The following is a 22886-nucleotide window of genomic DNA, read 5'->3' as shown; positions in this document are numbered from 1 at the left end:
TTGTGATTTGGTTGTCGACTGCTAAATGAAAATTTTCTTTAAAATATTTTATACGTTGATAATCATGGTAATAACAACTTTACACAATGGCGAAAGCCAATATAGATTGAGTTACCCTTTTTTCTAAATTACATATATATATATATATATATATATATATATATATATATATATATATATATATATATATATATATATGGAATCAATAGACCATGGAATCAATAGAATTCGTGGTGGCTCAATTTTCGTGGTAACTGTGGGTAGCCCTCCCCAACTCATTTTAATCCTCAACGAATACAATTTAAGAAGAAGATATGGAACAGTAACCATTCCACGAAATTAATCCCCAAGAATGAGAAAAAAATTAACAATCCACGAAAATTGGCCCCCGTGAATTAAAATGATTCCACAGTAAAACGTACACGTTATATAGCCAAACCAATGATCCCAAGTCTCATCTAGAACAAACCACCTATTGAGCTACTCAGATATTCAAAATTTACTCGAAAATTGTCGCTCTCCTATGAAATTATCTTTTTTTTTATTTAAAAAAGATACCTGTTTTAAGTTTAGTCGTTGTACCATGAATGAATCCATAGAAATGATAAAATATCCAAACGATTTAATTCTGCCTTTGCATCCATTAGAACCCACAATACATATCTGCATATACTTTAAATGTTGATATAACACAATAAAGGACATGTATCTAAGGAAATACGAAACAAATTTGTTCCCCTACACGTCTCCGTATTTATATGAATAAGTATGTAAAAAAAGATTAAGACAAACTCGCCACGTCAAAATTAGTATAGTGTTATATACAGCATTGCGTTAAATAGAAAAATGGATGGCATAGATATTTACGAACTGGACTATCCAACTCATGAAGGAGTCAGGTTACCCAAAGTTGAACCACTTCTTAGAGATGCTGGAAAAGTGATAAATGATATTCAAGATTTAAAGCTTGGCCCGGAAGCAGTTATTCTGGCTACGTTTCCTAGATCAGGTAGGCCAAATTTAATAACATGTTCATTCTACTCTTAGATGGCTGGATTGTCGATATATTAACCTTCCCATCGGCCTAGAATTTTAAAATATGATTTGTTCAGCTATTAATTATTTTTAAAACGAAAAAAATCTACCTAATAAACCTTTTAAATTTGGGTAATTTCTATATGTTTATATATAGTTTTTGTTCTAAAAAAGATCAAGACAAACTAAAAATGGCCACGACCATTAAGCCTTCCTAACACCTCAAATGGTTATCGGTATATGTATAATTTAAACACAACAAGCAATTGTGATATGGGATAGTATTTCATGTACGTTTCATGTGTTATGAAACCCAAGTCATGTGTTATGATTTTAAAACATCTGCAACATATTGATATAAAGTAGCAATTCTTGAAGCGTGTTAGGCTAAGCAATCAAGTAATGTATATTAAAATTTTATTAAATTGATCGAATTTTGTCGTGGTGTTCAAATCTAATTAAGACCGAAGAGCTTGATGATAGATTTAATTACTCCGACAATATTTGATTACTGCATAATACTTAGAGATGATTTCTAAGAACATATATTTATATATTTTCAACAAACGTTCGATTAAATATCAAAATGGTCATTAATAAAATAAACTATACATTAAAAAATCGAGTTTGTAGTGTTATCACAGACAAAGGCAATGTAAATGTAAATATTTTTCAATGCACATTACAGAATCGCTGACGGTACTAAAAGAATTAATTTCAATTTACACAATACATTTCAACATACACATATAAAGTCACCTTAACTCAAAGTCTGGGTTTTTTTACCCCCTCCCAAAAAAATTGAGTCAATATTTATTTAACAATGAAAAAAATCTATGTTATACTAGTATTTTTTCAAATTAAAACTTATTTTTTTTCTATTATTTGGGAAAATTATATGTTACACAAATATGGATTTGTATCCGGAACAGCAGATATTTGGTTAATTTTTTCTCTTCTTCTGCTTTAAAAAACTGTGCTAATATATATTATAAAAAATTCGGGTTTTTTGCAATTTTTCAGTTTTAAGAAACTTAAAACATATGCCTTCCTTTTCATTCTTTTTCTTCTTTATCTTAACTTTGTCCGGGTCGGACTTTAAGACTTCAAACTTGATATGATACTGAGAAGGAAACCACGTCTCTTAAATGTTTAGATAATAAATATAATATTTTATTTAAAATATTTAACTTGTCCTATTTTTTATCTCAAGGTCAATTGTTTAATGAAAATATTGTCTTGACCATTTATATAAAAAAAGTTGTTGGGTCACTAATCTACTTCTCTTCCAATTCAAAGAAGTTTAAGAACTTGAAATTGAGTACAACATTTTCATTTATTAATATAGATTGTGACAGTCAAATTTATAACAAATATATTTCAAAAGGCTTTTTTAAAAAGCCCAATTAGATTCAAAGCTTTAACATTGTAGGAACACACTGGGTGTACGAAATTACTCATATGTTGCTTACGAGGAATGCAAACTACAATACAGTTTCTAGAGAGGCCACTTTCTTGGAAGGGTTGCCAGACCTTGGTCCTCTACAGTTTTATAATCATATCGTCAGCACACACCTTCAATTCAAGTGGCTACCAAAACAGCACGTAGAGAGAGGTGGCAAAATCATATACGTCATACGAAATCCTAAAGATGTTGCGGTTTCATTCTTTGAAGTGATGCGCTCCTGTGGTTTATTGCGAGAAGAAACATTTGAATATTTTTTATCTGAATTTTATTTAGGGAAAAGTGAGTATTTAACGACTCTCTCTCTCTCTCTCTGAGCGCAGAATAGTTCTGACTTTACAATATAATATCGTAGTGCTATTTGCTATGTGATGAGAAAAATCTACAGGAAAAGTCGCAATCGATTATTATTCAAATAATCTTGATTGAAACCAAGATAAAAACAAGAGGCCTATGGGCCACATCGCTCACCTGAGGAACAATAGGTATAATAAGGTCAGCTTAATGGGGTCATAATACAAACAATCTGGACAATGTACAATAATACATGTAGATCCTGTATAAATAAAATCCATTTTTCCCCCTTGGAACTCGGATAGCCCTGATTGCTGCCAATATTTACAAGAGCAGACTTTAATCACCGCTCCTGCACATATATAGGGACTCAACGTTACGCAGGCAGGGATGACCGCACACCTACGCAACTCAACAGGTACCAACGTTTACGCAGGCAGGGATGACCGCACACTTGCGCCAACAGCTCAACCTAACGCAAGCAGGGAGTGCCGCACACTTGCGCTAGAAAGGCCTGAACACCAGCAGGGATGACCATACATTAGTGCTCCACCGCAACTACCACCAATACAAGCAGATATGACTGCACACTTGTATTAATGCGATACAGGGCAGGAATGACTGCACACTTTGTATCGACGATTAGAAAATACGTAGATTAGATAGAGCAAGGATGTTCACACACTCTATCTATCCATTCCTGTACAAGTTTAACCCCAAACAGTCGCTCATCGAAATGCAATAGACACTGTCACTATATATGTGCCAACCTAAAATAATTCATAGTATCTAAAAATTGGAAATCAAAAATAAACAAACTAATCCGGCCTTACCCAAAACTTCTTATGCAGAACAACTTATATACATTGAATATTTATTATTGTATAAAAATAATCATCACAATAATTGGTTAACAGTGGATGCATTAATTAAAATAATCAAGAATCAATAAATCAAGGGCAATAACTCAATACAGTAATACAAAAAGATTCTAATGAAAAAATAGCTGCCTGCTTCAATTTTATAGTCATATCACATGTTGAGTATTGCAGTTCTCAAAAAGATCCTTTACAATTGTTTATATATGGGATATTTAGCTACATCAAACTCTGAACCTTCTTGTGAGGCCGAAGAATTGTCCTGGAGCCAAAGTTTTAACAATTATAAAGAATCATCTTGCTGATTAGTTTCTGAGAAGAAGATTTTTAAAGATTTACTCTATATATTCCTATGTAAAACTTCGACCCCTCCCCTTGTGCCCCACCCTACCCCCAGGGATCATGATTTTCACAACTTTGAATCTACACTACCTGAGGATGCTTCCACAACAGTTTCACCTTTCCTGGCTGATTAGTTTCTGAGAAGAAGATTTTCAAAGATTTACTCTATATATTTCTATGTAAAATTTTTAAACCCTCCCCCCCAATGTGGCCTCACCCTACCCCCAGGGATCATGATTTTCACAACTTTGAATCTACACTACCTGAGGATGCTTCCACACAAGTTTCAGCTTTCCTGGCTGTTTAGTTTCTGAGCAGATGATTTTTAAAGATTTACTCTATATATTCCTATGTAAAACTTCGACCCCCCCATTGTGGCCCCACCTTACCCCCGGGGGTCATGAATTTCACAACTTTGAATATACACTACCTGAGGATGCTTCCACACAAGTTTCAGCTTTGCTGGCTGTTTAGTTTCTGAGTAGAAGATTTTTAAAGATTTACTCTATATATTCCTATGTAAAACTTCGACCCCCCATTGTGGCCCCACCCTACCCCCGGGGGTCATGAATTTCACAACTTTGAATCTACACTACCTGAGGATGCTTCCACACAAGTTTCAGCTTTCCTTGCTTTCTGGTTCTTGAGAAGAAGATTTTTGAAAATTTCACGAAATTTTTCATTAATTTCTAATTATCTCCCCTTGAAAACAGGTGTGGCCCTTAATTTTCACAACTTTGAATCCCCTTTGCCTAAGGATGATTTGTGCCAAGTTTGGTTGAAATTGGCCAAGTAGTTCTTGAGAAGTTGTTGAAAATGTATAAAGTTTACGGACGGACAGACGGACAGACGGACAGACAGACGACAGACAAAATGTGATTAGAATAGCTCACTTGAGTTTTCAGCTCAGGTGAGCTAATAAGTTAATTCTTTGGATGCTTTCCTATCATCTTAAGAATTAATTTAAGTATTTCCTTAACCTTGTAGGGGAAAATAGGAATAAAATGTATTGAGAGAAAAAATAAGTACAATTTTTACAGTTTTTTATGTGCTATAATGTTATCAAAGATCAAACTCTTTTTATAAGAATTTAGAAGATTCTGATTAAAAAAAAACACGTTCAAAAAAGAATTTATTCATGAGTTTAAAAGTTTTTCATCACCATAAACTTTTTAACATATACTTAATTGCTACGTATTCAAAACTAGAGCCATTAACCCAAGGTGATTAAGGAATGTTATTACGCGACTAAAGAAGTAACTAGTTATATCCAGAAAGCTTTTAACGACGGTTAATTGTTTAATGCTAATTCGGGACTTTGTCATCATATAATATGATTTTCTTGATATTTAGGGGCAATTTATGGGGGTTGGTTTCAATACAATCAAACCTTCATTAGAGAGGCAAAGGCACGAAAAGACCAAATCATCATGCTGCAATACGAAACATTGAAAAACGTAAGTGTGTTACTGTTGGCAAGAACAGAATTTTACGTTCTTTTTATACTAAATTCTAAGGAAAAATTAGATATTAATATGTTTTTAGAACTTCCGTCCTAATTGATTTGATTTAAAAGATATTAATAACTTTGCATTGTTTGATATTCACAAAGCTTAATTTTGTAACTCTGTTGCTTAGCTAAAATTTGAACTCCAGTCAAATATGATTGAAAATCACAAAATTTAGAAGCAAACCAATGTATAATATGCAAATTTAAATTCAGCAAAAAAACAAACAACAGCAACAAAACATTAGCTTTGTTCACATGACAACTTACAGAGCTTTGTGTTTTACCGCTGACATTTAAATCTTAGTTAAGCAGGTAAAAGCTAAAAGTAAAAACATAGAAAATGTGAAGAATTTTGTCATGTTTGACTCAAATGTACACATACATATATATTGAAAAGAACATTTCAAATAGAACACACTAAAGGAACTAAAACGATTAGCGGAGTTCTTAGAAGTGAAAATAGCTGACCCATTATTGAAAGAAATAGCAGAGAAGTGTCAATTTGACAACTTAAAGACAGCTGATAAAAGCGTGCGAAATGATGAAGCATTGTCCAAGATCATGCGAGCTGTGAGTCTTAATGAACATCCTACCATTTATAGGAAAGGTAACTAAGAATACTTTAATAAATGTGTAAGGTTACAGTACAGCTCACGAGTATCCCGACAAAAACACCGACCACCGTGTTTGAAAGTCCACGCTGAGCGTGGAAGTGTCGGTACCTTCGATCTATTGTTCTCTGTTACGGCCACAGAACGAGAAAAAACACGGTGCGACACGGTGCACCGCGATGCAACACAGACAGTAACACGGTGTAACACGCGGTATTTACCTGTGAAAAAGGAGGATTTAGGAATAAAACTTATAAAGAATTATTGATGTACGTAAGAGAATCAAAGAAAATTAAAAGACAAAGAAATAGAAATAAATAAAAATTTTATGCACGCAATTTTCAGACGTATGCGATTGACACGGTTGATTTTTTGTTAATATTAAAAATCGATATCGCCCACATAAAGGTTTGATCAATTAAAACACTAACACTTTCTTTTCCTTTTTAAAATTCAAATAAACGGTTCCATAAGTTTTTGTTTCTGTCCGTTTTTAAACGTAGTAGTAATCATAGTTACTGTAGTTTGGCAGTTTTAATAGTGCATAGAACCATAACTGTGATCTTTTCTCACTTATACTCTATTCAACGATAACAAATCTAACGGGTTGTTGAAAACAAATGTACTTTCTCTAAATAATATAATTATACAGCTTTATATCTAATATATTTTCAAATTTTCTTTCTTTTTAGTTTATACATATGTGTGATGTACTTGTCCATGTAGTACCGCACGGTACATATTCATAGCGCTAAGAATCCGTGGATCGGTACTTGATAATTTTTTATTTCATCTTTATAGCAACTTGAGTTTAGAAATTATTTGTGTTCCAAGAAACTACTCAGTATTGCAATAAATACTGTTTGATTGTTTAATGATCGTCATATAAGAGAGAGAGAGAGAGAGAGAGAGAGAGAGAGAGAGAGAGAATACCAGTATGAGTTTAATTTAAGTACATTTTACTTGTAATTTAGTGTAATAAGTTAGATTTATAGTTTCCATTATATTGAACCCTTTTCCCTAAAATTGCGATAGAATATATGCAGTCAGGGTCCACGTGCTATCCCTGTCAATCAAATCAGCCCGCGAGATAGACCACGTGCTCCTTCCATGATATGGGAAAAATGTCGTTCTATTGTTTTTTTAAGTCAGCAAAATAGAAAAATGTTTAACAATGAAGTATTCAGTGTTTGAAATGTTTAGTTTCTTCATTCTTATACTGCATGCATGGGGGTTGGAATATTACGTTGTGAAATCTCTCTCTCTCTCTCTCTCTCTCTCTCTCTCTCTCTCTCTCTCTCTCTCTCTCTCTCTCTCTCTGTTCTTTTGTGCAATCATTTTAGAATTATAAGAGTTCTATTTGTATGAATTTAATTCATTTATTTTAGATCCATGGTTTTAATAACGATTTCAACACAATGACTAAAAGTTTGTAAAGTTCACAAAGTAATAAGATTTTTTCGTTAAAATTTCGACGCTATTTCACATCAATAAGATGTGTTTATTTTAAATGCTTGCAAAAAGTTACCGATATTTATTTATCTCATTCATCTTTTTAATCAATCAGGTTTTTTTGTACATACATGTATGTGTACCCGGTAAATAATTTCTTATCGCAAGTTAATACTTTGTGAAATTCCCGCATTTATAGAGTTGCTAAATTGTTCCCCGGATCCACGCGCCGATAGTCTTACGTGTAGTTGTTTGTGTACATATCTACAGACAATTTTTTTGTTTGTTAGAGATTAGATTAAAAAATCATTGAACTAACAAAGTAGAAGTAAGATATATTCAGACCATACACACGACGGGTTGTGATGAGTTACCAAACAGGTGTTCGCGGAAAGGTGTGAATAACGGCATCTCGAGTACACCTGTTCAGACGTCCAAATATTGTAAATTCCAATGACACCTAACAAGACAGACAATAACACCTGTTGTGTATAGAACCCAAGATGAAAGACAATGCTGTGTATCTGATCAGCTTCCGTACATTGCACGAGTGATTTTTTCATGTGAAATTACGAGGCCATTACGAGCTATACGGAAATAATTAAAGTTGAAAGTTATTTTATGAAATTCGGGTATATTTTTTAATACATGTACAATGCTTGAATATAATTTAACAAGAGTTTGTACATGTATTTATCTATAATCTATAATATAAAAGTGATTTTTTGTTTATTTATTGCTACATAAATAGCTGAAGTCCAAATTATTCGAGTCACCGGTAATATGGGGTAGTTATTTACTACAGCACATCGACAGCACATGTTTTTAGAAAAACATGATCTGGAATGTTTTCATTTCTCATTTTTAATTGGTTTAAAGTAAGGCTGTAAATTAATTAATAAATCTGAAAGTGTTTACAGATAACAGAAATAATACGTTTAAGCTCCCGACATTTTAATAGGATCGTCAGTTACAACATCATGTGTGTTTAGAAAAAAACAAGATGAATTAAATTGATTTGAATTTTGATTATATATTAATTGATTATCAAATATTTTTGGTGAATTTATTTCAATTTATTTCAGAACAAATGAATTAAAAGGTACCCATTTACGTCGAGTTTTCAGATCACAAAAAATTAACTTCACGTTGACAGCCTCGACAATTTTATGGGTCCGTGCAACTTAAGTCGACATTCTTTTTTTTAAATATGAAAAGGATATATATGTTTCAACCCTTGTTTAGCCATAATTTCTTTATTTCTAAACATACGCTATTTCTATCAACGTCTCAGGTAACGATATCCACGGAGTAACACAGTGGCCACGGAGTTACACAGGCGGCCACGGTGCGACACGGTGCTTTCTCTTGAATTTTCCAATACACATACACGGTGTCACACCGTGTGCACGGTGCGACACAGAGCGTTTTCCACTGTGTTTTTTACACAGTGGGTGTCGGGATACTCGTGAGCTGTACTGTAGTTTGAAAATTTATTCTACAGCTTACTTATTTGTTTAATTTCAAATATATAAAACCTTTATAATAGTTTTGCTTTATTTAACCAATCAAAAGATTATTCAATATTCAAAATTAGATATATGAAACATTTTTGGAAAAAATTACCATTGGTTTAAATACAAAAATCAAAATATGAAATTTATTACTTTAAAACACTGTCAATATTGAAGGAATGATACATTAAAAGGAATTTTATTTTAGGTGAAATTGGAGACTGGAAAAATTATTTCACAGTAGCGATGAGTGAAGCATTTGACAAAACAAAAGCAGACAATATGGACGATATTGGATTGGAATTCGAATTTGAGTAGAGTACAAATCAGAAATTGATATATGTATCATATTTATGCATTATCATTCAACTCTTAGTGAACAAGATTTATCTAAATATCTATTGTTTATATTCAATAAAATAAAAAAAAATATTTTGCTTGTAATTGTGTCATAAACCGATGGCTTTTATTACACAAGAAAATAAAGACTATTTAGGCCATTAACATTTCAAAAAACTGATGTCCTCCTACGGTTATAAAAAATATTTAAGATTCCAGGTTTTTTTTTTCTAAAATAGAATTTCATTCTCTATTCTAAGAATATCTATATATTAAAGGTACCTCTTTTTATGAAAAAAGTCTGCACTAGAACAAAACGGAAAAATGCAATACAAAAAAATGTGCGTTACTCTAAAGATAAATATCACGAGACCATGTTTATTTCTAAAGTATCACAAGTAATGGAAAATGTCAACATCAAGAAATAAAGCCTATAAAAATAAAACAAATTTACAGGTAATTATGCATTCTGTAAACGTCTTTTATTCCTGGAGTTAATAATTTCACGGTTTGATGAATTGGTAACTTTTACGGTAGTTTTAATTTCACGGTGGGTTTCTGTTTTTATATTAAATAATCATGATGTTGTCAATATTTCTCTAATATTAGTAAACTAGGGAAATAATTAGCATTATTTTTCTTTCCCTTAATTATCTTTTAACTAGATGCATAGAAACGAAAAGTTTCTTAGCAGAAAAGTCTCTCAAATCCTCTTCTAATTTCAACGTCGAAGAAAATTATTCTTACACTTATGCACAATAATTTCGATGTTATATAATGTTCGCGGACATTTATTTCCTAAAGTTAAAATTAAAAAGAAAACACCGTAATGTACTCCATGTCTACAATATACACATCGAACACGTTTATCAAGTATACATGATGTAACAGACATTAAAGCCGAAAACCGCTCGTAAATATGCACCGTCACACAGATATCTTGTATATAAACCCTTCGATTTTGTAACACCCGATTGCACACCTGAAACTCGTGGTTGACGTGTAATATTCCTTTCGGGATCTTTGAATTTTATGCTTTTAATTTTTATTTTTATGTGCATATTCTGTTTGTAAATTACATTTTAACCAGTTTATTTGATGCTAGCATTCTCCTTGCTTGAAATAAGTGCGTAAAACTTAATATTTTCAAATTTCATCGTGACCGAGTAATACGGCGAGGCAAGATCTACTTCCATACAGGTAAGACCTCTACAGCAAAAAAAAAATAAACTATTGAAATTCTTCAGCATATTTAGGGGTTGTAGGGATAACCGTAACGTTGGTGAAACAGAAATATGGCGGACAAGATCTATTTACGACGGTGTTCATCTTTAACTTTAACAGGTTATGCAAAGTCCCAATTTACTCGAATTCTTAGCTTGAAAGACTGATGATTCTCGCGCGGTTTGATAACCGACCTTTAAACGCAATAAAATGATTTTTTCCTTTTATGTGTATATCTTATATTTAAGATTGTGACATTTTACAGTAGTTTGTCGAAGGAGAATTTAATCTATAACAATCGTTATGCTACATCAAATATAAAATAATGTACGGATAATTGTATAAGTTGATTTTGCAATGCTACGTCAAAGAAGAGTATTATATATTTATCTTCTGATTGTTTTTTTCCCGATAAATAAGTACAGTAACTCTAATTGGTTACTCTTTTGACATGAATTTCTATCAACAAAAAATCGGGTGGTTTTATTTAATCAATTAATTTTAGACAAGGTAGCATATCATTCATTGAAAACTGATAAAATCATTTAACGTCAATGTCATGGACCTTGGGACTAACCCCTGTAAGGTTAAAAGCATTAAGTTTATTGTGTGCGAACATAAATAAAACAGTTATGTATTTAGATGTACTATATCAAGCGTATTCTATAGTACGGGGAAATTGGTTGTCTAACTAGGTAAATATAATCTGATAATTGAGCAATTTTTTATGCTCTTTATGCTATATATGAAATCTGGTGATAATGAACAGTGTTCCAAAATCAATTTTCCTAAATGTCGAGTTAAGGTAGCCCATAAATGACTAAGGTGAATTTAACAATTTTGATTGATCTATTCGACATCAAATACATATTTTAAAGCTATTATGAGGCTGACATTAACCATACTTGGGTGTAAGTATGTAGTCGATTAAGGAACTCTTTGCACTTAAAACATTTTTTAGAGTTGTCTGCCCTTAAGGAAAATTTTAAAAAATCATTTCCTGAAAATATGTATGGTAAACAATGAATTATTTTAGCATATTCGAGGACGGAGAAAGCTTTTGCAACTTTTTACCAAGAGAAATGTGAGAAAATTACTTGTACAAAAGAAATAGATTTAAATATGCATTTTTCCCATAGACTTCAATATCAACTTCAACATATGATAGATTTATTAAAATTATTTTTTTTTAAGATTTCAAAGTTGAAACGTTATTATTTAATAAACTCCTTAAAATCACATTAAGATTTTAGTTATCAAACTTGCAATCTATTATCAGATATTAAATATGATAGTTATGGATGGACAACCTTAAAGGCCACTTCGAGTGATTTCTGTTTTTCATGTTCAGTTCTGTGAATAAATTCTGCTTCATATGAATATAAAAATAGGCCTGCCAACAATTGAACTCAATTTATCTCCATCGGAATTCCAACAGATTGTTAGGAAACCTGCATTCCAAAACCTACTTAGATTTTGTCAATCATAACGCAAGCATCTTTTTTTAAAATCATTTTAAGAGTACTTGTGTATGCAATCCGATTGGCTTTTAACAAAATAGTTTTGTAGATGACCAATGACAAGGTAAGTGTAATTTACAAGATCCATTTTTATTGAAAAAGCAGCTACCAATAATGTCAAGACTTTTATTTATTTTGGGGGATGGTGGTATAAAGTGTAGAAAAATCGTAAGTTTTGATGCTATCAATTCTGGTAAAATTTAGTGATTTCAAATGTTCTTGAAGTTCCTTGGAATGTTTAAGCATCTACATCTGATAAACACCGCTCCTTGAATATACTGTTGCACAGTACTCTGTAGTCTCTCCTTTACTGCTGTTAATATTTTAGTAAGGAGTAAAGAAAGAGGCTTCGTAGATCATTAACTGGAACCAGCTATGCATCTTTGTTTATAAGGATTTTTATGAAGCTTAGGCATCCAATATGAATAAGGAAACTCAAATTCACTTTGGTTGTTCTGAATATTGAAAATATTAAAAACTGACATATGATTTTGAAGAAGTTCTTACTATGAGTATAAGTTGGTTTGAAACTTGCATAATTAAATTCAAGTTCTTATAAATTACATTTTTCATAATAAGCCTTACAAAGAGAATGTTGTTTCCTGTTTTATTAGCAGGTACCAGAACAAACTGATCGTGTTATTTTTCTAGGTCCTTTTTTCATTTCTAAATTATTAAATATAAATGGAAAATTGGTTGTCACACAGCGCATCAATCGCTTAATGCGAGATTTTAACACGCATCGAACACTTGTATTCCATTCTGGCAACGTGTCAATGATACTTTATTCATGTTTTGCCCATCGTTTGGCGTATTCGTCTATAGAAATAATATGTAAAGGGTGTTAAGAAAGTTCGTTCCGTGATTTACTTTAGCCTAGATTCATTAATAAACAACTCGTTTGTAAGTTTTTTTATTTTTAATAACCAGATAGACCACCTTTGTTTTTCAGTACATTTTTAATTCTGTTAGGCATTGAATGAATTAAAGAAATCAAATGTTTCTGAGGTATCTCCCTCCATGCTCGTTGAAGACGGCGGCGTAATTGGTCCATGGATGTCGGGCGCGGATCCTTGTAGGCCTCACTGTCCAGAATACTCCAGAGATTTTCTATGCAGTTTAGATCTGGGGAATTGCCCGGCCATTCTTCTTTCGAAATAAAGTTTGGTAAATTATCTTTACATCAATTCTGTGTTACTAGGGCAGTGTGAGGTGTCGCACCATCTTGAACAAACGTAGCGTGTCCTGGATATTGAACCAACTTTCGTTCATCAATCCTGCCAGTGTTTTTTTGTCGATTCAGTGCAGGTTTAAGTTCTTTTTGAAAAATTTTATCAACATAATATTTTGCATTTATAGTTTTGCCGGATGGAACAATGTGTAGCTTTGACAAACCGTTTACTCCCATTGCACCCCAGATCATGACTTTGGCGCTTGACTTGACGCAGCTGACGTCGGGTACCTCATCTGACTGGGACCCCCACACAACATCGTCTTGTCGGTTCGGAACATGAAACAGATATTTTGAAGATTCGTCACTGAAGATGTAGTTCTCCCAGTCCTCAGCTGTCAAGTGCTTGTGATCACGAGCAAATTTCAATCTTTTTTGTTGTTGTGTTTTCGTCAGAAGCTGATTTCTTGATCGCTTAAATGCCTTCCATTTTTTTACTTTCCGTAAATAATTAAACACAGTCACATGACTTACATTAAAGCCCGAGTTCTTGAGTTCCTTGCTGCATTTTCTTGTTGATTTTCCTCTTTTGTATTTTATGTTCTCGACTTTCCTTTTAACTACGCCTACTATTTTCGATGGTCGGCCCGATCTCGGTTGGTCGGTGAGCTGTTTATTTTGCTCTCGCCTGCGTCTCCACTTTGTTACCCATCGCTCACTTTTACACAGTTGTTTAGCCACATCCTTCACACCGATTCCTGCATCTAATAAAGCCAAAGCCTGGGCTCGTTCGTTGACAGTATCGACACTTGTGCAAGACGTCTGCTTTTTCACCGAACTCGTCATTTTGTTTGATGACGTAATAGACATAAATGTTTACATCACTCTATGACACCACCAGAGAGTGCACATAGGGGAGGATAACTGATGATATGTTGAGAGAAAATTCTCTAGTATAACCAGTGTGAATTTGAAACAGAAATATTGCTTTTATCAATTTATTTTTGTCAATTTACAACCAGATCGAACTTTCTTAACACCCTTTATAAAATAATGATGCCATATCTGTGTTCCTAAATTTTTTACCTTTAAGAATATGTGATTTAAGGCCATCAATTACTTTATTAAAGTCACTAGAAATGACGTGTCCAGCAGAACCATAGTTGAAAGGCGAAGATGAACACGAACACTTTGGAAGATTACTTTTCAGATGCTTGATGTCAAGGCATTGGAGAGGTTTTTTGTGATTAAAAATGTTTGGAAGCAATGGTCAATGTTTGATCGTAGAAAATAAAGGAGTAGACTTCAACTTCAAATCTGGTGGAATACAAGACTGAACCTTTTGAGAATATTACTAATATTTACTGCGTCAATATATAATGACATAACGCATTTACTGTGGACTATTACTTGATTTAGCCAAAAGTCAATGATGAGCAAAGTTCCTTTATAAAACTTAAAAAACACGTTAAAGAAAACAAAGCTCAATGTAATACATTTTGTTAACCACAAACCTCTGCATGCAGGATAATCTTCGGTTTTTGTAGGGCCAAATTTGAACTGTTTTTGAACTATTTACAAGCACTTTAATAAGAAAATATTAGTATTATTTAACCAACACTGTAAGCACTAAAAGGCACATCATACTATGACACACTGTGAGAAACCCTCTCTTGTAAATAAACAAGAGATTCATAAACAAATATTTGCATACTCAAAATGGGTTAGATAAGTCATTATTTTTACAATACACGTTTCACCTTTACGTTAATATCTGGGCCCCGTCCTATTTAGGTCCTCATGTCAGGAAGATCCTACTTAACTGAACTTATAGAGTGTTTAATCAAGGTAACAAGTCTTGGAGAGTAACGCATGTAGGACTGTGTTTGTATGTGTATATATATATATATATATATATATATATATATATATATATATATATATATATATATATATATATATATATATATATATGAGGAATATTGATGAACATGTGTTCATTTCCTGTTTTTGAAATATTAATCTTATCATGATATTTAATTTTTATAATCAAATAAGATGTAAGAAAACAAGGAAAGACTAAAATGCATGCACTCAAGTTATATTAGTATATATTTTTATTTCTGTGCAACATTTTGCAAAACATATTGTCAAAGAAATTTTTCGGCGTGGATTAGTAGTCTGTAATGGAACGTCACATCACACCGTATAATACAACAAGACATTGCATATCGGACATTTACGAAATAGGTACATCGACACACCTTATTATTGACATGTTCATAACAAAGCTATAAGCCTACACTAATGCTATTAATTTCACTAAACTTTTCTTAGTTTGAATAATGTAACTGTGTCTCGGGAAAGGCCCTCACCACAGTGAGGATGTCTCCCTTATACCCGTAATGTAGCAGAAAATTACAGAATCGCTCCGGAACGATTTTGGAGAAAGTTAATGAAGTTGCCTTGAAAATAACAGTCAAATTCATCACAACAAACATTTTTGAGACTGCAAATACCTTTCAACTAAAAAATTTTATCCATTAAAGGGAAGAATTCAACACCTTTTCACCAAAGTATACGTATTTTCTTTGTAAAAGTGGGTCCGTATGACATTATTCATTTTTACGATAAAACATATTCTATATTCACTCTCCTAACAAATATAATGTAACTTTTTTGCATGTAATCAAATATTTTTGTCATCACAGACACAAAAGTAAGCACTTAGTTGAACTGTTTATTTGTTATTTTATACTTTCTCTCATAAGAAATCATAAATATAAATGAACAGATTTTATAGCAAAAATCCAATGAAAATTTACCCGTATTTGTATTCATAAACTAAAGATCCCGTGAATGTATTGCGCAAGATTGTAAAATCCGAAAAAATCAAGGTGATTTCCGGGATTTTTTGAGGATTTTTCGTTGATTATTAATTAGCGAAGCTTAACTGAGAAAAAATAAAAGCAAATTGGTAATCTTCAAGTACCAATGATGTTTAAAATATATAAAACAAAAGACAGTATTCTTCCGATTTCTCGGTATTAAAGACCAAAAATTCGAGTCTATTATTTTGATATAGTAGTACAGATAATAGGTGATAGTAACTCCTGGACCTTGCCTTAATGGATGTACAGCTTTCATCCCCCGGTAGAGATAAAATATATTTTTCATGAATGCATAAAAGAAAAAGGTCACCACAATACAGGATTTGCACTTGAACAGCAAAATAAAATGCAAAAACTAATATATATAAAATGATCTCTCAACATAACGTAATGATATTACTATTTCTTATAAAGATGATATCTCTGAATATAATGATGTAATCACAAAATACAATGATGATTGTATTGCATATAATGATGTTACTATTGCATTCAAAAGATATACCATTTTATATTATATATTAAATTGACCCGAAGGCAGCTATGACGTTCCATATAAAACAAGATAAAAAACCTAAGATACCGACGTTGATATTAGATGAAACGAATGCTTACGGTTTACATGGGAAACGAGCGTGGTATATTCATAAGTCGTGTTCAGTTCCGGTAAAATATGGAGGATACAGATGTTTATTATCTGGACTATCCGGTTTATGAAGGAGTTGGTTTACCAAAGATGGCAACATTTTTTGAAAATGCTGGGAAAGTGATACAGAATATCCAAGACTTGAAGCTTGGTGCGGATGCAGTACTACTTGCTACGTATCCTAGAGCAGGTAATTAAGTCGTACTTTATTCCAGTCATATTGAAAACCTTATACTTGAGTATTCTTGTTCGAACAAATAACAACACGGAATTGTGATATAAAGTGATATTTTTTGCAAAACATTTAACGACACATTTGCAAAGTTCAAAATTGAACCACATCCGATCGTTATCAGTATGACCCCGACTCAATTGTTAGAAAAATATTTAAATATAAATGAATAACAATTTCACACAAACTACGATGTTGGGTTGTACTATCGTTAGTTTATTTACTGAAAATAAAAAAAAAATGATAATTTTCACCTTTGTTTTAATTTAGTTCGGGATCAGTTTGTTTTTTATCTGGATCGGCCAAATTCGCCATATCTTTAAAAAAATCACCAATTTGATTCAGTTTCTTTTTCAAAAGTAACTGTCACGTACTTCATTTCTATAAGGCATGTCTCTTTAAAAGATTTTATCCATATATTATCCATAGGTTTGAAAAATATGAAAAAATGATTTTTTTTTTATTTTCATAAATAATATTTTATTACTAAAATGAAGCGTCTTATTAACTTTACTGGACATGATTTGTTAGATACATATACAGTCTTGCGAGTGTGTTCGGAATGTTTTCTTTATCGCTGCTAAGTATGTAATAAATCCTGAGGTGCTCGAATGAAAGTTCACGAGACTTCCCCGAGATTTGGTCAGTTCCTGTAGAATTTCGTGCCGAAGTATAAGTGCTCGGATAACATTCTCAAAATACGTAACGTCTAGTCGTTTTTCGTCTTATTTTATCATCCGGTGGTTATTTAAACTAAATGATGATATTTAGAACAGAGTTATTGTTCGTGTTCAATCACTCTACATGTGGTTGAATTTATAAACATTGGGTTTCTTTAAAAAGTCATAACCATGTTTGATAGTCTATTTTCTAAATTTAGGTACTTGTAATCAAATATATAATCTAGACGTTTATTGGTTTTAAACCTTATTTCCATTAATATGTGGATAAAATGAGTTCTAGAAATAAATGTAACCATAGAAAATATACAAGTTTTCTTCTGTTGTTGCAACAATTGACATGCTTGTTAGCGATACCCCCCATGGACTAATTTTCAATCCGCTAGTATGACCTAGTAACAGCATCAATAGTGAAACAGACAGTCACACCCCATCCTTTTTGTTTTAAAACATGGTATTGCACACCAAAAGCATAAAACATGGCAATGACTTTATCAAGCAACCCGATGTTTACATTTTCAACCACGTGTCTTTTCTGAATATCATCGTATAAATATCCGCTAGATGATGAATTAGACATATGTCTTTATAGATATTTATGTTTTAACATTTATAAAAGTAGAAAATGATATGAAAAACGACCATTACCTACCTATTTTGAGTAAATTTTCCGAACACTTATGCTTCCGCTCAAAATTTCACATAAACCGAACAAATCTTGGAGAAGTCTCGTGAACTTTCAATGAGCACCTCTGGCTTATCAACGATAAAGAAAACATAGATAAAGAAAAATCAATTTATGTTTGATTAAGATTGTGAAATTTGGGGTCTAATTTATGTGATATGAAAGAATTAAGCACAATTAAATATTTTCTTGATGTGTTATGCATCGAACAACTCACCTTAAACGATCCAAAAAATATGAGATTAGAACAAAGGGACAACCTGTTAGCTAAAACACTTTCACATTGTAGGAACACACTGGGTGTACGAACTTACTCACATGTTGCTTTCGAGAAACACGGATTATTCCACAGTGTCTAGAGAGGCCGCTTACTTAGAAGGGTTTTCAGACCTTGGCCCTCTACAGTCTTATAATCATATCGTCAGCACACACCTTCCATTCCAGTGGTTGCCAAAACAGCACCTGGAGACTGGTGGCAAAATTATATACGTCATAAGAAATCCTAAGGATAGTGTAGTTTCGCTGTTCGAATTATTGTATTCCAGTGGCTATTTACGCGAGGAAACATTTGAAGATTTCTTACAATACTATTTAGGAAAAGGTTAGTTAAATATCATTTAATCATTTCATTAACCCTCTTTACACAAATGATTTAAATTCTAAATTCAAAAGATATTCTTCACTATTTTTCTTATACTCTAGATTAATTGAAAGGTTAAGCATTTGAACGTGTACGTCTACGGGTACGTGTAGAGCTTCAATTATATTTACACGTACATATACCAAAATTTGACTTATGTTAAAAAACTGTACGTGTAAGTGAACATGTAGAATAATTAGATTCAACATGTTCATTGCACTCCCTCTGTTTATGTAAAAATCTATGAATTTGATGAAACCGAAAGAACAGTCGTCTTAAATCTATCGTTTGCTTTACATAAAGCAACGTTTGGTATAAACAAATTTTGAAATTCTATCAAAAATGCTACAACTATTTACCTCCGTGTACTTTGGATTCCTAATTTCCAAATGTTTTGTACAACTTGTAGAATTACGCGGTATGCAGAAATTATGAGGCAATACACATAAAATTAGGGGGTTCCTCTAGTTACACGTACTCGTACACATATACTTTCAAATGATTAACCACTATATTATGCTAAAATGAAAAACAAGTTGATATTTTATGCACGCGCTTTCTCATCCAAAAAATTAGTTGTGTTTTATTTGGGGATGACAATCTATTGCTGCATTGATAATCGGTTACCGGTAATCCAAATTCGTTCCGACTGATGATAGGTACTCATATCAAAATACTTATATTATTAATTCCTAAATATTTTCTTGGTTGTTAAGTCTTCAAACATTCTGAAAACTTTTGATTTATATATATATATATATATATATATATATATATATATATATATATATATATATATATATATATATATATATATATATATATATATAATTTAGATTCAATGTACGGGGGCTGGTTCAATTACAACAGAGTGTTCATCAGAGAGGCACAAACACGAAAAGACCAAATCATCATGATTCAATATGAAAGACTGAAAAGAGTAAGCAATAACATGCAACATCTCACTGTTTATTTTAATGCGTATCTATAAATGAATTCAAAAACTCTTCCTTTATAGAAAAAAAAATATTTTATGCAGGTTAGTTAATTGGGATATATTACCACAATGCAACCTGAAAATTATCGAATTTTATTTTTCAGCACTTTGTAATGTCGATAATATGAAAATTTTGTATATCTAATAATACCTAACCAAAATGAAAAAAGGGATTGTTGGCCTAAAGTAAAAAAAAATAAAAAATACAGGCGATAGTTTCCCAGATTACAAAGCATTTATAATAGAAATTGAGCGAAAATGAAAACACGCTAATATAATACTACTGTCAACTGTGAAAACTGTTAACCCATTAAAATATTTATCCTCAATTCACTTCACAAATTCGGCACTAATGATAATGTATCCTGCATGCTTCAAAGATTCCCTTCGCGCGCGAACGGTTGCACAACAAACAAATTCATCTTTTTCCGATTGATCTGTTCATCATACGCCCAACATGGCTGTTTAAAAAAGAATCTCGTTTTAGAAGTATGGAATACCGAACCCGAAGTTATAAACTGATCAAAACACGAGTTTCCTATATTATAATTTTCGTAATAAGTCAGATTTGAAACAAAATTAGCCCATAATTTTAGCAATTTATATTTACCATTCCATAAGGATTTTTATGCTAAATTACGTTGAATTTGACCCAGTAGTTTTTGAGAAGAATTTTTTTCAAAATGCACCTTTTTTTCTACAGTTTCGAGGTTTTCTCTGCTTTTATAAAAGATCGGTCTTTCATTTTTGAACATTTTAATTGCCTTCCCATAGGGATGTTTTGTGACAAATTTGGTTGAAATTGGTCAAGTTCAAAATGTTAAAAAAAATTACAGACGGGCGAATGGACAGACGGACGACGGACAAAATGTGATCAGAATAGCTCATTTGAGTTTTCAGCTCATGTGAGCTAAAAAAAATAAGTTAGACTTGGTAATATTCTTGATTAAGTACAAATAAATTGCTAAAAATATCTAGTTGTTGAAAAAATGGCAAAAGACAAAAATTAAAAATGATATTTTTCAATTAATCTATCAATAGTAAACATTTTATTTTATTGCAATACATGTGCATGGCCTATGTACTGGTATATAGATTTGTCATTTGACTAGATTACACAATTCCGCTATAAGGCTAATTGATATCAAAACGCGTGTGTCGAAACTTGTGCTATATTTTTATATGTTAAATAAGCGAAAATTCACATTTTGGGGATAAAATATGAATATCTAAAAATACAATTAGTAACAACAAAAGCCTTTGCTGGATTCGAACTGGAGATGTAAGGATCACAATCAAAACACTTTATCTACTTGGCTATGAACTAAATAATGTGCTCAATAATATCCTTTTCATGAAACGAAACATTGTTTCAATCAGAGGTCAGCCATTTTGTGATGATGTGTTATTCCACCTTAAATGTAATTATGGAGAGAAGCATTGTAAACAAACATGACTGAAGCGTCATTTGAATATTTTGAGCTCAACTTAACTGTATTTTAAACAGAATACAATCGGGGAACTCAAAAGATTGGCCGATTTTTTAGGCATAAATGATGTGGATCCATTGTTGCAAGAAATAGCAGAAAAGTGTAGCTTTAAGAACCTACAAGCTGCTGATAAAACAGTAAGAAATGACGCTGCATTGTCCGAGATCATGCGAGCTATGCATTTAAAGGAACATCCTGAGATTTATAGGAAAGGTATATTTTATAAGGATTGTACCATTATATGCTAAAATATATAGATAAAGTTTTTTATGTTTCTTAAAAATTCTTTTTTCTGTCTTAATTGAGGATAGACTTTGGGTATTTATTAATATTCAATGTGACAAAAATATGTGCGTTGTTGTATAACGATATAAATTTTTATATTTTGAACTGTCTATAAATATTTCGATAACTTAACTGAATTTAATAGCAAAACTTTCATCTTTATTTCTACATTTTATTATTTTTTAAACAAATCAAAATTCCTAAAATAAAATAAACTTTGATTAAAGACATTGAATTTCAGGTGAAATTGGAGACTGGAAGAACTATTTCACAGTGGCCATGAGTGAAACATTTGACAAAATATATGAAGACAAAATAAAGGATATTGAATTGGATATCGAGTTTGACTGATGTTGACTGATGTATACAAATATTTTTTTTCAATAAAATTGTAAATATACGAGGGTTGTTAGAAAAGTTCGCGGGCAGCGTGATTTATTTTCGACAAAGTTGCCGTGTAATTTGTAGGATGACGTATGTTTTATTGAATGAATACCAATTGGAAATAAATATGCAAAAAATCATATAATTTAGAAGTTGTTTTCAAAAGATACAGAGATTTTCATTTTGCATGAATTGGATTTACGGAGCACCATTTTATATTTCCACGACGTCAGGTGACGTCAAACTACTGAAAGGAAATTTAAACCTCATTCTTGTCAATCATCTTTTAGTTCACACATTTTTCATACCGTAAACACATTTATAAAATGCACGCTCACACCATTATTTGTCAAACTTTTGTAAAATGTCTTTTGTGTCAAATCGTAGATCATCTAGGTCCGAAAATCTCTGTCCACGCAGTTTCGACTTTAGATAAGGAAATAAAGCGAAATCCATTGGTCCAAGATCCCGGCTGTTTGTGGGGTTGGGTGCTGCGATTGCTCAAGATATCAGTAATTCCATTTTTAAACCTCCAACTCCAGTTGTGATTCCAATTGTAAACCTTTTTCCTATAAAAATAGCAGCATATAAGAACCTTTAA

At 32.0% G+C, this 22886-nt stretch overlaps 2 protein-coding genes across 3 annotated transcripts; both read left to right on the top strand.

The window, feature by feature from the left end:
* The first annotated feature begins 798 nt into the window (after nt 1-798).
* On the top strand, nt 799-9544 carry LOC128179395 (sulfotransferase 1B1-like). Its single transcript, XM_052846804.1, has 5 exons — nt 799-1009; nt 2468-2782; nt 5368-5471; nt 5936-6131; nt 9310-9544. Exons 1-5 carry the CDS (start codon nt 847-849, stop codon nt 9417-9419), a joined length of 888 nt encoding a protein of 295 aa, XP_052702764.1. The 5' UTR covers nt 799-846; the 3' UTR covers nt 9420-9544.
* Nucleotides 9545-16854: 7310 nt separating this feature from the next.
* LOC128181726 (sulfotransferase 1E1-like) lies at nt 16855-22299 on the top strand. 2 transcript variants are annotated; one of them, XM_052850235.1, is made up of 5 exons: nt 16855-17082; nt 18779-19090; nt 19966-20069; nt 21634-21829; nt 22143-22299. In XM_052850235.1, exons 1-5 carry the CDS (start codon nt 16920-16922, stop codon nt 22250-22252), a joined length of 885 nt encoding a protein of 294 aa, XP_052706195.1. In that variant the 5' UTR covers nt 16855-16919; the 3' UTR covers nt 22253-22299. The 2 variants fall into 2 exon arrangements, with proteins under 2 accessions (XP_052706195.1, XP_052706196.1); XM_052850236.1 differs by having other exon boundaries at nt 22129-22299.
* The last annotated feature ends 587 nt before the right edge of the window (nt 22300-22886 follow it).

The sequence above is a fragment of the Crassostrea angulata genome, chromosome 4 (assembly GCF_025612915.1).
Source record: "Crassostrea angulata isolate pt1a10 chromosome 4, ASM2561291v2, whole genome shotgun sequence".
NCBI classification, from domain to species: domain Eukaryota; kingdom Metazoa; phylum Mollusca; class Bivalvia; order Ostreida; family Ostreidae; genus Magallana; species Magallana angulata.
Note: the sequence above shows the minus strand (reverse complement) of the source record. Positions and strands in the feature narration are given on the sequence as shown.

Excerpts from the sequence above, each read along its gene's own strand:
- LOC128179395 (XM_052846804.1), top strand. The coding sequence starts at position 847 with ATGGATGGCATAGATATTTACGAACTGGACTATCCAACTCATGAAGGA. Across the intron at positions 2,783-5,367 it reads TGAATTTTATTTAGGGAAAA|GGGCAATTTATGGGGGTTGG; the intron begins GTGAGTATTTAA and ends CTTGATATTTAG. Across the intron at positions 5,472-5,935 it reads AATACGAAACATTGAAAAAC|AACACACTAAAGGAACTAAA; the intron begins GTAAGTGTGTTA and ends CATTTCAAATAG.
- LOC128181726 (XM_052850235.1), top strand. The coding sequence starts at position 16,920 with ATGGAGGATACAGATGTTTATTATCTGGACTATCCGGTTTATGAAGGA. Across the intron at positions 17,083-18,778 it reads TGCTACGTATCCTAGAGCAG|GAACACACTGGGTGTACGAA; the intron begins GTAATTAAGTCG and ends TTCACATTGTAG. Across the intron at positions 20,070-21,633 it reads AATATGAAAGACTGAAAAGA|AATACAATCGGGGAACTCAA; the intron begins GTAAGCAATAAC and ends TATTTTAAACAG.